This window comes from Scyliorhinus canicula, chromosome 4 (genome assembly GCF_902713615.1).
Source record: "Scyliorhinus canicula chromosome 4, sScyCan1.1, whole genome shotgun sequence".
NCBI classification, from domain to species: Eukaryota; Metazoa; Chordata; class Chondrichthyes; order Carcharhiniformes; family Scyliorhinidae; genus Scyliorhinus; species Scyliorhinus canicula.
Genome location: NC_052149.1, coordinates 221,232,740 through 221,249,950, shown reverse-complemented (window position 1 = coordinate 221,249,950; position 17,211 = coordinate 221,232,740). Strand labels below are relative to the sequence as shown.

Here is a 17,211-nt window from a genome sequence, read left to right as displayed (position 1 = left end):
GGGTTTCCGCCGGGTGCTCCGGTTTCCTCCCACAAGTCCCAAAAGACATGCTGTTAGGTAATTTGGGCATTCCGAATTTTCCCTCTGTGTAACCGAACAGGCGCCGGAATATGACGACTAAGGGCTTTTCACAGTAACTTCCAGTGTTGGTGACAATAAAGATTATATTTTTTTTAAACTGGGTTAAGATGCATACAGCCAGTATGTCTGCTAAAGCGTGATTAAGGGGTCATCAAAGTGGGGTAATCATTGATTTTGTAGATTAAGTATTCTGCTATAAATTTGAGAACCGTTTACTTGTTTATATCTGGTTAGCTAGCAGAGGATTAAAGGACAATTGGGGTGTTGATAACTTACGAGGGGTATTGTGTTTGGTCCGAGACACCTACTCTGCACATTTTTTTGGGTTGTGGGGGCGAAACCCACGCAGACACGGGGAGAATGTGCAAACTCCACACGGACAGTGACCCAGAGCCGGGATTCGAACCTGGGACCTCAGTGCCGTGAGGCGGCTGTGCTAACTACTAGGCCACCGTGCTGCCCCTTCTTCCAAGGATTTTAATCTAAAACAGAGGTGTTTCAGTTTTGGTCCTGAAAGATTATCTCTCCAAAGATCCTGCACAGAGAAAAGCAAATAAAAACCTGTTTGTTAACTTTTTTCATGAGTGGTATTTAAGCTATATTGGTTGACTTAATTGAAATATAGTGGCAGATTTAGGAAATAAGTTAAGGTGTCTTCTTTTACTTAAGAACTGTTGTAACTGTTAACTGTAAAGCTATTTCCCTGTTGTCATAGTGGTTAACTCTGTGTTTAAATGGGCAGCACTGTGGCACAATGGTTAGCACCGCTGCCATACAGCGTCAAGGACCCAGGTTCAATCCTGGCCCCGGGTCACTGTCCGTGTGGACTTCGCACATTCTCCCTGTGTCTGCATGGGGCTTGCAACCCAAAGGTGTGCAGGGTAGGTGGATTGGCCAGGCTAAATTGCCCTTAATTGGGGAAAAAAATGAATTGGGTACTCTAAATGGTTTTTTTCATTCTGTGATTAAATTAAGAAATGAAAATGAAAATCGCTTATTGTCACAAGTCGGCTTCAATGAAGTTACTGTGAAAAGCCCCTAGACGCCACATTCCGGCGCCTGTCCAGGGAGGCTGGTACGGGAATTGAACCATGCTGCTGGCCTGCTTGGTCTGCTTTAAAAGCCAGCGATTTAGCCCAGTGAGCTAACCCAGCCCCATGATTTGTGTCATGTGAGAGTGCCTTTAAGAAATGGGTGTTTATAAATGGGTGTGTATATAAATATCTGTAATGAGAGTACCTTTAAGAAATGAGTGTTTATTACTGCAGTGATCTCAGAGAGGGGGTGGAGCTGGGCTGTCTGTCAGCTTTTGTTTTAGGCTGTTTGCTGCAGGGTGTGTTTTCATTTCATTTTCAGAGCTGGATAGCTGCAGTCACAGCCAGAAGGTGTATGAATCTCTCTCTGTAATCTAAAGAATGTAAATCAATCCTGGTGATTTAAAACTAATAACAGTTGTGACTTTAACCTGATCTGCTTCTGGTAAAAGGTATTTTAAGTCATATGGATGTTAAAAGGAAAGCTTAAAGGATTACTTAATGCTGTAGTCTTTGGGGGTTGTATTTGAATTAATGGTTGCTAAGATGTTCACTGTATGTTTTAAAAAGGTTAACTTTGAGTTCATAGAATAAACATTGTTTTGCTTTAAAAAAATACTTTTCCATTTAGAATTAGAATTAGAATAGTACAGCACAGAACAGGCCCTTCGGCCCTCGATGTTGTGCCGAGCAATGATCACCCTACTCAAGCCCACGTATCCACCCTATACCAGTAACCCAACAACACCCATTAACCTTATTTTTTTAGGACACTAAGGTCAATTTTAGCCTGGCCAATCCACCTAACCCGCACATCTTTGGACTGTGGGAGAAAACCGGAGCACCCGGAGGAAACCCACGCACACACGGGGAGGACGTGCAGACTCCGCACAGACAGTGACCCAGCCGGGAATCGAACCTGGGACCCTGGAGCTGTGAAGCATTTATGCTAACCACCATGCTACCGTGCTGCCACCATGCTACCGTTTCTGCTGTGCACACCTGTAGAGTGGGCCGTGTGCTGCCCCATACCACAATCTATTAACTATCTATGAACTCCATGATACACTTTGGGATTCTCTAAACCCTGGCTCATAACATTTGCCTTCACACAAAAGCTGGCTATTGGTCAGTGTTATCACAGGAGGATCGGTGGTGCAGTGGTTAGCACTGCTGCCTCACAGCGCCAAGGACCCGGGTTCAATCCCTGCCCTGGGTCACTGTCTGTGTAGAGTTTGCACATTCTCCTCACGTCTGTGTGGGTATCTTCCCCACAACCCAAAGATGTGCCGAGAAGGTTGTTTGGCTACAGTAAATTGCCCTCAAGTGGAAAAAAAATGAATTGGGTGCTTTAAACCTATTTTGTTTTTAAAAAAAGGTCAGGGATATCATTCCTGTGCTGCAGTCACCTTTCCTCAGTTTTACAAATTGCAGATAGTCAGATTCGCATCCGAGATCCTAACAGCTAGATGGACTGCGGGTGTGGCACGTATATATTATACACTTGTAATTGGAGTAAATGGTCTGTTTCTGTGATGTCTATTCTATGTGATTTGCTTCCTTCAGAGAATCAGATGCACTTTTCCAACACTGGACAAAAGTAGGGGCAACTGCTGTCACAGTGACACACATACCTGGATTTTCGTTGTGAAGGAGAGGCTCTCAACATGGCACAAGTCCCAGAAATGGACAACATTTCTAAGTCCCGTCCCCAAATTTGGCATTTCCCATCTTTGGAGAGGCAGGACTGGAGTCAAGCTGGACTTCGCACATCATGGAGGCAACTAGCCATTTAAGTCACCAACTTCCTCCACTGAGGGGGGATTTTTGGACCATTGCTGCACAGATTCCGGACTGTGCAAGCAGACCAGGTGAGAGGAGGTCTGAAATTGGTGGATTATTTGGATAGCTCTCCCCTTTGGCAAGGTATAGGGTCCTCAGAGTCACCTTTGGAAGAGGTAAGCCAAACGTTTGGAGAGATAAGGCACCGTCTTTGAATTTGGACTTGGATTTGGATTCATTGTCACATGTACCGAGATACAGTGAAAATTATTGTTCTGCTTACAGTCCAGACAGATCGTTCCATACATGAAAAACATTGGACATATGATAAATACACAATGTAAATACATCGACATTGACATCAGATGAAGCATATGGAGTGTCGTGCGACTCAGTAGAGAAGAGTGCTGAGGAACCCTTTGAAATTGTTAGAATTAGAAATGATTCTGCACAAACTCCTTGGAACCGCCAAGCCATCTAGGAACTATCAAAGGCACTTGGGGTGAGTTGCCATGAAAGGGCAAAGGGTGGTGGTTGGGGGAGCTTGAGGTGGCATGAGTGGCATCAAGTTTCCATGTATGGGGTGGGGTGGGTAGGCACATGGGTTGGCATAGGTGGTCTGAAGGACCATGGGGGTGGGTGGGTATTTTGCATGGAATAGGTTGGCATGGTTAGGGCCATAAGGAGTGGTGAGAGGGGGTTGAGGGCTGGAGGGATGTTTTTGTTTTAGCACTTTAAAAAATTGTAAACACAGTGGAGCACAGAGGTAGTCCTTGTGCCCAGTCCACCTCCGCACCTGGCAGCCCCTACTCTTGTTCCAGGGTTACCTGTCCGATTCCTATTTTAGTCAGCAACTTCCCCTCTCCGCACTCCCGAACTGCCACCATCTCCTCCATTTCTAGCAAGAGCTAGCAGAAAATCTTGGAGCATGAATCCTTCCCCTCCTTAACCAAGGGCACTGAGGCCAATTTCAGTATCCCTGTCACTGCCCTGGATGATAGCTTCTGATCTCTCTTTAAACCCCACTCTATCAATTTTTACTGTCACTCATTGTGGGGAAGCTCAATCTTTCATGCGTTGGATCTAAGGATAATTGATAGGTGTCAACATAATCTTCCTGCTCAGAATAAGACACTTCTTAACTCTGTGAGTGTTTGATCTCAAAAGATCTCCATGTATACAAGAATCGTCCATCTCAAAGTGGGCAGGTAAAAATGGTACTTCCCACTGGATCCATCTTGCCAGACTAAGTTATATTATTGTTACTATATTGTATACTGTACTGGTCCATGAAAACTACTACATAAATGCAAATTCAAAGCAGCTATGTGCAAGGCAATCAAATTGTAGCGATTTGAGTAAAATAGCATAATTTGCATAATTGCTTAATTAGTACCGATTACCGTCAGATTTAAACTTACATCTAGGAGCACAGGACACTTCCATCACAGTAACCTAACTGAGACATCGAAACAGTCCTGAGAAGGAAGATATTCCTCTTCGTCACAGCTGGGAAAAGTTGTTACTTGAACAGAATTGTTGGGCTTTTTCAGTGTTTAACAGAAAGATGGGTTGGTTTAACTATAAACAGGTTCAAACTCAAACTGCATAAGGCAACAAATAATCCTTAAGCTTGAAGAATGTTTATGTTTCTGAAAGTATATTACTGTCTTACCAATAATATCAAACCACAGCTGACTCTTAGTGAGTTCTGTACTGGTCACTCCAACCATATGATTCACGGGGTCTGACTCCATGATGGCAAAGTTAAAGTGAGGCTCGTCAAAAGCCAGCGGTTCGGTGGATGGTGAAGGTTTCTTAATCCATTCAATGTGCAGACGGACAGTCGCTGATTTCTGAGGGTTCCCATTATCAGAAGCACAGATCTGAAAGTACACAATGCAGTTAAACGACTTGGATTACAAAAATAATTCTAGTCACGGTCGTGACATACAGTGAATTTCAGCAGTGTGGATTTTATTGCAACATGGTGACATGATCTGGTTGTCCTCTTCTTACTCCTGCTATGTATCTGCTACATGGCAGCAGCACAGCATTCTAAAGCAGATTTTATGAAGATGCACATTCTCTCCAGACACAACCATCAAATGAGAAGGATAACATTTGGTGTCTTCCCAATACAAAGAACATTGTGCAAAGAATTCTCAAATCCCTTTTCAACTGAAATCCTACGGTAATATTGCAGTCACAACAGCTCCTGAGCCATGCACAAGATAATGAACTGCATTAATATGTAATAGGCAAGTTTGTAAATTAATATACATTAAATGCTTTATTTAAAAATATAATCCTTTGCCTACTGTATGAAAAGAATCTTAAATTGGATATAGTGCAAGTTATACATTAGATAATGCATCTTTTTCACATAGGGTTAAACTGGGACTGCCTCCAATCTGAAGCCAGCATTTAATTCAACTTTATTTGAGCATTTTCACCTGTCAGTTGTTATCAACTGTCCAACTCCAATGGGTTCCTTAGTAGCTTTGATGTTGTTTCTGATCTCTGTAAGTAAGTAAAATCGCTATAGTCCCGGATGACCATAGGCTGCTTTACCCTTTGACGAGGAGAACTGACTGGTGGGGATTTAACCTGAGAATCACCTGTACCTAATCAGTAAAAGCTGAGCCTGAAGCTGTTCAGGAAAAAGCTAGACTCTGCAAGCCACTTCATAATAAGTAAATGGATCATGTTCACTCCTTTACCTGATGCTACAACTCAGATTAAATATGTCAGAAGAACCTTCTCCATCCAGTAGTCACACAGTACATGCTTAGAAGTCAATAATATGAGGCAGGAAACCCAATACCTCATAATGCAAATAAAAGACATGGAACTTCTGAAATTCGTACATGTGTTGAAAGAGTTCCCACCTGCAGCAGATATGGTTAAGAAATTAAGCCAGCTGCAGTACACCCATTTTACGAATGGATGGTATACATCTGAACAAATGGACTCAGATTGACCCTTCCCAGCACAAGGAAGTCCACTCTGGCAACCATTTTTTTCAAAAAAATTTAGAGTACCCAATTTCTTTTTTCCCACTTAAGGGGCAATTTAGTCTAGCCAAATCACCTACCCTGCACATTTTGTTTTTTGGTTGTGGGGGTGGGATCCACACAGACACGGGGAGAATGTGCAACTCCACAAGGACAGTGACACGGGACTGGGATCAAACCCGGGTCCTCAGCGCCGTGCAGCAACGGTGCTAACCACTGCACCACCGTGCCGCCCTACTCTGGCAGCAATAAACACATATTGGAATAAGAAAGCCATTTAACACACCAGCACAAACAGGCCTGCATTCGCCTCAGTGAATCCATACTTCAATGGGAGTCACTAAGTTGATAGTTTTGCTGAGATCAGGACCTTGCTGGGTGGCTATTGCCACTATATAACATGCAGTGAGCCATTCCTTGGCATCGTGCCTCAGTATTTCAACACTGTGCCACCCCACTAACGCCCACTAATGCCTTGAAACGTGTCGTAAGCTACACACCACAGAGTTATTTAAAAAATATTTCTGAAAGCATTCATTGTACTTGATCTGAAAAGAACATTGCTTGTTATCCACTAGATTTTAATTAAAGTTACGATACAACCACATAATCATATTAGCTCATTATCAGTCCATCATTTTTCATTCTCCAGCATAATTAAAATAGACACACGAGCATTCAAATTGGGAGCAGGAGTAGGCCACTCGGCCCCTCGAGCCTGCTCCCCCAGTCAAAAAAGCATGGCTGATCTGATTGTAACTTCAGCCCCGCATTTCTGCCTACTTCCCATAATCTATTAACCCCTGTTCCTCAAGAATCTATCTAGCTCTCTCTTTGAAATATTCAAAGACTCTGCTTCCACTGCCTTTTGAGGAGGAGAGTTCCAGAGACTCACAACCCTCTGACGGAAAACATTTCTCCTCATCTCTGTCTTAAATGACCTTATTTTTAAACAGTGACCCCTAGTTCCAGATTCTCCAACAAGAGGAAACATCCTCTCCACATTCACCCTGTCAATATCCCATCAGGATGTTTAAGGCTTTGATCAAGTTGCCTCTTACTCTTCCAAGCCTAGTGGATGCAAACCTAACCTGTTCAACCTTTCCTCATAGGATGACCCGCTCTTTCCCGATATCAATCTTGTTCTTTTTTATTCATTCATGGGACATTGGCATCGCTGGCTGGGACAGCATTTATTGCCCATCCCTCAGGGCATTTAAGAGTCAACCATATTGCTGTGGATCTGGAGTCACATGTAGGCCAGACCAGGTGACAGATTTCATTCCCTAAAGGACATCAGTGAACCAGATGGGTTTTTAGTGAATCGACAATGGTTTCTTATTGAATTCAAATTTCACCATCTGCAGTGGTGGGATTCGCACCCAGGTCCCCAGAGCATGACTCTGGTTCACTGGATTGCGAATCCAGCGTCAATACTATTATGCCACTGTCTCTCCTTGTAAACCTCTCTGAACTGCTCCTAAAGCATTTACATCTTTCCTTAAATAAGGAGGCCAATAAACAGTAGGTATACAAGTATCTGTTTTGCCTGTTTGTGTACCTCAAATTGTCATGCAGGAACACACCTAGCACTGCTCACAGCCAGCTCCCTCTATTTTCAAACTCTACTATCAACAGTCTATCTTTTTCTAATTTATGATGCTATCATTATTATTGCTGTGCAAATGTTTCTTCTCTTGTTCCCCATGACCTACAGTTACACTGTCCTACACATTCTTCCTTCACTTTGTATCCTCACTGTTTTTCTGAACAATTGGCCAAGTCCTCAGTCTGGATTTTGTCAAAAAGGAAAATGATAATCCACAAAATATTAAGCCGCATAGACTACTCTGCGCATATCATCGATTACATATTAGCAACATGTAGATGGGGTTCCAAATATTAAGTAATGAACACAGGTAGGAAAAATCAAACTTGCTACCATCAGAGAAAAGAAGTTGAAGACAGGTGAGTGGGTTCTGGGGATGCCGGACAAATTAGTTAGGCCCCAGCCAAAGGGGGTTGCTGGGACAGACATTGCACCAGGTGGAGTGGGGCCACGCTGTAGCTCAGTAGGCCCAGGAATGTCTAAAAAGGAGGCGCCACTCCACTTCCCTGGAGCCCACCAGACCTTAGCTGGAAAACTCCCCATCTGAAGGCAGGAAGAGGCTTTTAATTTGCTTCTAATGTGACTCAATTGGGCTCTCAGAGGGCAGTTCCTCTCTCACTTTTCCCGTGGCGGGAAAAAAGGCAGGTGGTGGGGAGGCTCGAGCACCCCCTCCCCCTCACTCCCCCAACACCTTACCATGTCATATTGCCAACCTTCCCCATCCCAACCCATCACCAACGAATCTGGAAAATTCAGGCCACAGATTCTGGAGTAAGGTACAGGAAGATGATTAAATACTCATTGTGCATGCAATCATATCAGAATGAGAATATCAAGGCTGAATATTGTAAATTGAAATATTGGGTTGATAGTTCCTTTCAATTGTCTTTGGAATCAGGTAACTTGAGAGATTCTTTTATTATTAATTTTTCTCAAGAGATTAAATTAGAAAGAGTCATTGACAATGCAGACTGTATTTGATCTTTTTGGAATAACTCTCTAAATTACAGGCAATCATTCAGTCATGATGCTGCTTAAGACCTGACGCTGTGTGTGGGAGTGGTACACATAAATATTTGCATTTAGTATCAGCTGTACTCACATCCATAATGCACCTTTTACTGCACACAGTTGGGGATCACTCTATCACGAAAAGGCACTGGAGAAAGTGCAAAAAGAGATTCAGCAGAGCTTTTTTTAATTCATTTGTGGGATTTGGGTGCCATTGGCTAGGCCACCATTTATTGCCCATCCCAAATTCACCTTGAGAAGGTGGTGGTGAGCTGCCTTCTTGAACTGCTGTAGCCCATATTGTGTAGGTACACCCACAACACTATTAGGGAGGGAGTTCCAGGATATTGGCCCAGCCACAGTGAAAGAACGGCGATATATTTCCACGCCATGGTGGTGAGCGGCTTAGAGGGGAACCTCCAGGTGGTGTCCCCATGTCACTGCTACCCAAGTCCTCCTAGGTGGTAGTGATCATGGGTTATGAAGATGCTGTCTAAGGCGCTCTGGTGAGTTCCTGCAATGCATCTTGGAGATGGTACACACTGCTGCTACTGTGCACCGGTGGTGGAGGAATTGAACCTTTGTGGGTGGGGTGCCAATCAAGCGGGCTGATTTGTCCTTTATGGTGTCCAGCTTCTTGAACATTGTTGGAGCTGCACTCACCCAGGCAAGTAGAGAGCATTCCATCAGACATGTGACTTGTAGATGGCGGACAAGCTTTGGGGAGTCAGTAGGTGAATTACTCACTACTGGGTTCCAAACCTCTGATCAGTTCTTGTAGCCACAGCTGGTCTAGTTCAGTTTCTGGTCAATAGTAGCCCCCATGTTGTTGATAGCTGAGGGGTTCTATAAAGATCAAATAGATAGAGGTGCTTTTCTCTCAAAAGGAGAAGACTGAAAGATCACCTGACCAAGCTCCTTAAAATGAAAAGGGTGTTTGATACTCTAGATGTAAAACATAGAACAGTACAGCACAGAACAGGCCCTTCGGCCCTCGATGTTGTGCCGAGCAATGATCACCCTACTCAAACCCACATATCCACCCTATACCCGTAACCCAACAACCCCCCCTTAACCTTACACTACGGGCAATTTAGCATGGCCAATCCACCTAACCCGCACATCTTTGGACTGTGGGAGGAAACCGGAGCACCCGGAGGAAACCCACGCACACACAGGGAGGACGTGCAGACTCCACACAGACAGTGACCCAGCCGGGAATTGAACCTGGGACCCTGGAGCTGTGAAGCATTGATGCTAACCACCATGCTACCGTGAGACCTAAAGAAAATAGTTCCACTTGTGGTAAAATCCAAAACCTAGGGTCATAATGGAAGATAGTCACTAAGGAATCAAATTTGGAGTTCAGGAGATACTTCTTTACCCATAAGTAAAGAGTGTGGAACTTGCTAAAAAACGGCATGCTTGAGGCAAACTGTATAGATTCTTTCAGGGGATACTAAATGAATACATAAGGGATAAAGGAATAGAACGCTGTGCCGATAAAGTCAGAAATGGAAGCTCATGAGGAACATGAATACCATTTAGCAGTTGAGCTGAATGGTCAGCTTCTGGACTGTGAGTTTTATGCAACTGCCTCCATCAATAGCCTTCCAAAAGAAGCTGACCTATCATCTATCTTGGGCAAGAGGCAGCACAGTGGCGCAGTGGTTAGCACTGCTGCCTCATGGTGTCGTCGTCCCAGGTTCGATCGCAGCTCTGGGTGACGGTCCAAGTGGAATTTGCACATTCCCCCCGTGTTTGTGTGGGTCCCCCCCCCCAATAACCCAAAGAGGTGCACGGTAAGTGGATAGGCCATGCTAAATTGTCCCTTAATTGGAAAAAATGAATTGGGTACTCTAAACTTACAAAAAAGAAAAAAATATATATATCTTGGGCAAAGCTACTGTTGGCAAAAAAAAATCTCTTGCGTTTACCTGAGGGCTCCGTGTCATTAAAGGTTCTATCATTCTTAATTAAAAGACGTGAACATATTTGCCTTCAACACATCAACATGTTTAAACTATAATCCTAGCACGCCTTCCTTGTTTCCCTGTAATCAGGTTTTATTTCTATTTAATGGATTCTGTGTTCAGAGAAACTGCAATTAAACATATCTTTGTTGGTGTCTTTGTTTAAATGTTATTTAGAATATTAACCGGTTTCACAGAAAACATTTGGCAACCCTTTTTCTGTTTGCTTATAAATAGACAACATAGTGTATCAACTACACACATGAATTTATGACTAAAATGTCCTTCTGCTATTTCTCCTTGCACAAAATTAAATAGGCTTGCTCTGCTTTTCACAATGCCCTTTTAATGCTTGGTCAACCTTGCTTTCGAATTATGCTTTCCACAATTTGGCAGATTAACTTTCCAACTGCTTATCCAGTAATGATCACCAAGACTTCCTCTCCAAGAGCTTGCTTTGTCTTTTGAAAAGAGAAGGCTGAGACATGGAGTGATTGAGGTCCTTGAAATTATGAAGAGGCTTGGTAGGATGGACACAGAGGCCGGGATTTTTTGCGCCCATTGAGCGCGCTGACTTGCCGAGCACAGAAGCGAGCGTGAAATGCATTCTTGGCCATGGTTGTCCCTGGAGCACAATTTCCTATTGGCTGGCTAATTAACTGGCAGCCAGCATGAAATGCATGCTGGGAAAGGCACATCCTTGATGTGGAGGACAGGAAGCACGGAGGGTGCAGGCCAGAATTCCAATATGCTCCCCCGGGGGAGACAGCTCAGGGAGCTGCTGAAATGTAAATTCTGATGGGAAAAGTATGCAAACAGTGTCTAGGCAGCACAGGCAAACACAAAACTCAGTCCCCAGGCACCCTTTTAAATTTTACTTCAGCCCTGACAGTTCATTCCGCCCTGGATCTAGGTTCAAGTTAAAACATACAGGCCACCTGGCTAATCAGCCCTCCTGCCAATCATAAAATCAGACATCCTATTTAAATTGTGTTCACTTGGCCCCTTAATGGGCTAAATTGTCTGCTTAATTGTTGCCGGGTGCGCTTCCGGCTTTCACACTTGCCAGCCGACCGAAATATGGTGTGCAGTAACGTCAGATGCGCGCCCGACATCTTTTCCCACGATTTTACAGACTTTTGGGCCGGGCGTGCACCTGAGCAATGTAAAATTCTGACCAGAATACTTTTTACAAAAGATAGTTACTAATAAATCTAAAAAGGAAATCTATTATGGAACTACTTTACCCAGAGAGTGAGTGGGTGGAATGTGGAACTTGCTGTCAGATGGAGCAGTCGAGACAAATTGTGCAGATGTATTTAAAGTTAAATAAATGAGGTGGAAAGGAATAGACAAATATGCTGACAGAGTTATGAACAGTCGGGTGGGAGGCTAGTGTGAAGCATGAGCATTGGTGTAGGTCAGTTGGGCCAAATGGTCTGTGTCTGTGCTGTAACTAGGAGGAAACTAAGTTGTCTGCTTCAATATCTTTCTCCGGTCTCCTGTAACTCCTCCTGTAATGGCTTCTTTTGCTGTTCATGCACAATTACCTCTGGCTTTCCTTCGGTTCCCGCTATTTATTTTTGAAAGGGATTGAACTGAGAATACAGAACAATAAGGTTAAGGACAAAATCCCAGGTGTGGACCTAAGCAAGACCACTGTTTGGGACAGAGATGATCGACTGAATAGTCACCTTAAAGTTTCTCTAATTTTATGAGTTTCATCCGCATGCTGGACCTAAGTGGCAATGCATCAGGTTCCATGGGTTTGCTGATGATACTCAGCACTACCTCACCGCCACCTCTCTCGACCCTTCCACTGCTTCTGATTTCTCCTGCTGTTCATTCATTGTCCCATATCGAACAAGCAGAAATTTCCTCCAATAGTCACTGCCACAAAATTGATTCCTACACCGCATCCTCCCAACTACATACATGAGAGGATCATATCAGGCCTACCTACAAACCGAGGAATGGAGAATTAGGCCTAATTCCAGGGTAATAAGAATAGTAATTCTCCAGAGTTACAAAATGTTGAATAAGGCCTAGAAATCAGAGATCAGAGAATCAGGTTTGTCTCCAGGGCAAGAGGATAAAGCCTAATAGTGAAAGGAAAGAAAATACCTCGAGGGAACGAGAAGAGAGCTGCAGGAGAATAGATAATTATGCTTTAATAACAACAACAATGACAACATAACTTGCATTTATACATTGCTTTAATGTAATGAAATGTCCCAAGGCAGTTCACGGGAGCATTATAAAACAAAATTTAGGCGGGACCCTAGGTTGCCGGGGGAGAGGGTTCCTCGGTTGCCTGGGGCGGTTCCCTAGGTTGCTGTGATACACCCTTCTGGAACGACTGCTGCTTCCAGATGTGGAAGGGGAGGAAAGAATTGGGAATATATACAAGCGGCTGGGGGAGCAGGGAGGCGAGCGCATGGTGAAGATCAAAGAGAAATAGGAGGGGAAGTTGCGAGGGGAGATCAATTGGGGAGCATAGAGTGAGGCACTGCGTGGGGTAAGCGGGACCTCCTCTTGTGCAAGGATTAGCCTGATACAGTTTAAGGTGGTGCACAGGGTGCATATGACTCAGGCGAGAATGAGTGGGTTCTTTCAGGGGGTAGCAGATGAGTGTGAGAGGTATGGGCGGGGGCCAGCGAATCACGCACCCATGTTTTGGGGTTGCGAAAAATTGGGAAGATTCTGAGTGAGAGTGTCTGCGGTTTTAGCCAGGATAGTGGAGGAGGAGGTGGACCCGGACCCTTTAGTGGCGATATTTGGGGTTTCAGAGAAGCTGGAGCCCATGGTGAGGAGGAAGGCCGATGTTGTGGCCTTCGCCTCACTGATTGCATGGCAGCGAATTTTACTGGAGTGGCGGTCAGCATCGCCTCCGGGGGTAGCGGCTTGGTTGGGTTACTTGTACGACTTCCTGCGGTTGGAGAAGATAAAGTAGGAGTTTAGGGGCTCTGCAGGGGGGTTTGAGTAAAGGTTGGGGATGTTTGTGACCATGTTTGAGGAGCTGTTTGTCGCGGTGGGTGGGGGGGGGGGGTGAAAACGGGAAAAGGAGTGTATAGTTGACTGCTGGGAAGTATGTTTCCCACGGTGTTTATTTGCTGTAACCTGTTTTGATACATGTTTGTAATAAAATACATTTTTAAAAAAAATAAATAACAAAATTCAGAGCAGCACAGTGGTTAGCACTGCTGCCTCACAGCACCAGAGGCCCAGGTTCGATTCTGACCTTGGTTAACTCTCTGTGTAGAGTTTTCACTTTCCCCCCCCCGCTGTGTGTAGGTTTCCTCCGGGTGCTCTCATTTCCTCCCACAGTCCAAAGATGTGTAGGTTAGATGGATTGGCTATGCTAAATTGCCCCTAGGTGGGGTTAAAGGGATGGGATTGCTTTACCTCCAACAAGAGTCAACAGGGAGAACAACTGAAAGTCCCACAGATTGGGCGGCAGTGTGGCGCAGTGGTTAGCGCTGCTGCCTCGCGCCGCTGAGGACCCAGGTTCGATCCCGGCCCTGGGTCACTGTCTGTGTGAATTTTGCACATTCTCCCCGTGTCTGCGACGGTCTCACCCCCACAACCCAGAGATATGCAGGGTAGGTGGATTGGCCATGCTAAATTGTCCCTTAATTGGAAAAAATAATGGGTACTCTAAATTTATTTTAAAAAAGAATAAAAAACAAAGTCCTACAGATTGTACGGTGAATACAGAGAATTTAAAAAAAAAAATAAAACTCAAGGAAAAGAGAGTAAAATTGATATTTCCTGCGACCTTCAAGTGGTATGAAGTCTGCCACTTTTAATGCTTATGTTTTTGTTAAGAGGTGACACCTCAGACTGCAATGAAGAGGCTCATATCTAGGCTTTGTTCATTGTTGACAGCTTTGGCTTATCTCCAGAATAATGCAATTATACCTATAGCAGTACTTATTACAGATTTTTTTAAATGTGTTCATGGGACATGGCCAGCTCTGGCTGGGCCAGCATTTATTGCCCATCCCTAATTGCCCTTTAATAGAGTGGCTTGTCATTTCAGGGGGCATTGAAGAGTCAACCACACATTTCTGTGGGTCTGGAGTCACGTGAGGCCAGACTAGGTAAGGAGGGAAGGTTTCCTTCCCTAAGGAACATTAGTCAATCAGATGGGTATTTATCGATAAGTGTTTCAATGTCCTCTGTCGACTTTGGGCGGGATTTAACTAAATAGGAACAAAGTCCCATAGCAAGCATGTTAGTCATGTGTTTCCCAGTGCTCTCAGTGCCGAGAAACACAATGCTATAAAACGGCACCTGGGTAGATAAGGTGCCTCAGCGGGGAACGTGCAGCCGAGGACGCACATAGTCCCGTTTTGTGCAATGAAGAGCTCCATTCGCTGGAACCCCTGGGTACTAAATTGTGCTGGGTGGAACGGGCCCTGTTGGGTCCCGTCCGACCCCGAAGCACCCTGGTCGAGGAACAGCGGCAGCTGCTGGGATTTCCTCACCATCCCTCCGACTCCTTTCTTTCGGGGACTGGGCGTGACATCTATGGAAAAGAAAATGGACTGACGCCATTTGCGGGGGGGGGGGGGGGGGGGGGGGGGGGGTCACACACCGTGGGGGCCTCTATCTCTGGAGGCCCCTCCAATTCTATCAATGCTTCTCTCCAGAATTTGTGGCTGGGACATGCTAAATTGTCCCTTAATTGGAAAAAATGAATTGGGTCCTCTATAAATTTTTTTTAAAAGGAAATTGCCTATTAAAGTGAGACTAGGGACGGGATTCTCTGACCCCCCCATCGGGTCGGAGAATCGCCGGGGGTCGGCGTGAATCTCAATCCCGCCGTCCTCCGAATACTCCGGCCCCCAAAAATCGCCCCGGCGTGAATCGCGCTGCACGCCTCGGAGAATGGCGGGGACCGGCACAACGCAATGGCCCCGGGGCCGCCCGAATTCGCCGGGCCGTGATGGGCCGAAGTCCCGCCCATTTAACGAGGGTCCAGGCATAAATCAAGGTTGGTCCTTACCGGCGGGACCCAGCTCCATGTGTGGCCTCCGGGGTCCTCGGGGGGGGAGGGGGGGGCGGGGCAAACTGGCCCCCGGGGAGCCCCCACGGTGGCCTGGCCCGCGATTGGGGCCCACCGATCCGCGGGCGGGCCTGTACCGTAGGGGCACTCTATTCCTCCGTGTCAGCCTTGTACCGATCCGCGATGGCCGACGTGGAGATGACCCCCTCCCTGCGCATGCGCGGGGATGATGCCAGCAGACGCTGGCGCTCCCGCGTATGCACCAACTCGCACCGGCCGGCGGAGGCCCTTCGGCGCCAATTGCCGTGGCGTTCCCGCCGGCCAGCGCGGCGCAAACCACTCGGGAGCCGTCCTAGCTGAGTGGTTTGCGTCATTTTTTCCTGCCCCGACGATTTGCGCAGAATCCCGCCCTAGATGTCTCACTTTAATATTCAGGTTTACCACAAAACGACAATGGGGGGGAATTACATTGCATCGTCTCACGGATCACGATAGATCAGGCGAGGCTTTGCAGACCAGGTTGATCCCGGGAGCAAGTCCAATGACTACACCACTGTATCACTGTGATAGATTTCTTTCTGCAATGTAACTGAAATGCAAGAGTAAAATAAAAATGTATCTGGGTGATATTTTTTTTAATTTAGAGAACCCAATTAATTTTTTCCAATTAAGGGGCAATTTAGTGTGGCCAATCCACCTACCCTGCACATCTTTGGGTTGTGGGGGCAAAACCCACGCAGACACGGGGAGAATGTGCAAACTCCACACGGACAGTGTCCCAGGGCCGGGATCGAACCTGGGACGTCGGCACCATGAGGCAGCAGTGCTAACCCAGTGTGCCACCGTGCTGCCTATTCTGGGTGATTTTTAACTCAGAGCAGGTTTCTCATTTCTGGCCACGATCAGCACCTTCTTAGCCGTAATCACCCTCATTTACATTTCTTTATCTTTCTGTCCACAGCATCTTTGTAAATCTCCACCTATCGCTGGCCCTCTATCCATCCCCACCAATCTACTCCCCACAACAATATAAATTTTCCCCCCATTTCCAGTTATCTCTCGCTGTGACAAAGTGTCATCCAGACTCAAAGCATTACATAGATACATAGATACATAGAAGATAGGAGCAGAAGGAGGCCTTTTGCTAGTTCGAGCCTACTCCACCATTTATCACGATCATGGCTGATCATCCAACTCAATAGCTTAATCTTGCTTTCTCTCAATAGCCTTTAATCCCATTCTCCCCAAGCGCTATACTGCCTAACAAGCTCCCTTCTCTGTCAGACCTGCTGAGATTGCCCAGTATTTTCTGTTCTTTGTTTCAGATTCCAGCATCTGCACTAATTTGTTTTTATCCATTTCTGGACCTGCTCCACACTTTAATCCCAACCTTAATTTAAATACTGCCACCCTCTTGCTACCTGGGACACAAATAGGGTACAAGACTGGAGGTGGTCAGGTGACCCTTTGCCACCTTCCGGCTCTGCTATGGCAAGTTTCAGATTTATTAGAAAAGTTAGTACTTTCTTCAAACCGGCTCAGACTTGCCTCTGCCTAATGAAAAAGGTAAAATTACACTGGGGACCCAGGTTTAAAACCCACTATGGCAGATGGTGGAATTTGAATTCAATGTCAAAAGTCTAATGATGACTATGAATCCATTGTTGATTGCCGTAATTCATCTGGTTCACTA

At 45.5% G+C, this 17,211-nt stretch overlaps 1 protein-coding gene across 1 annotated transcript in view; it reads right to left on the bottom strand.

Moving 5' to 3' along the window:
• The window catches only part of fat2 (FAT atypical cadherin 2), a 176,481-nt gene that overhangs the window by 70,758 nt on the left and 88,512 nt on the right, over window positions 1-17,211 (bottom strand). Inside the window, 1 exon segment of the mRNA XM_038796111.1 lies at window positions 4,573-4,783. Coding sequence (XP_038652039.1) covers window positions 4,573-4,783 — 211 coding nt within the window.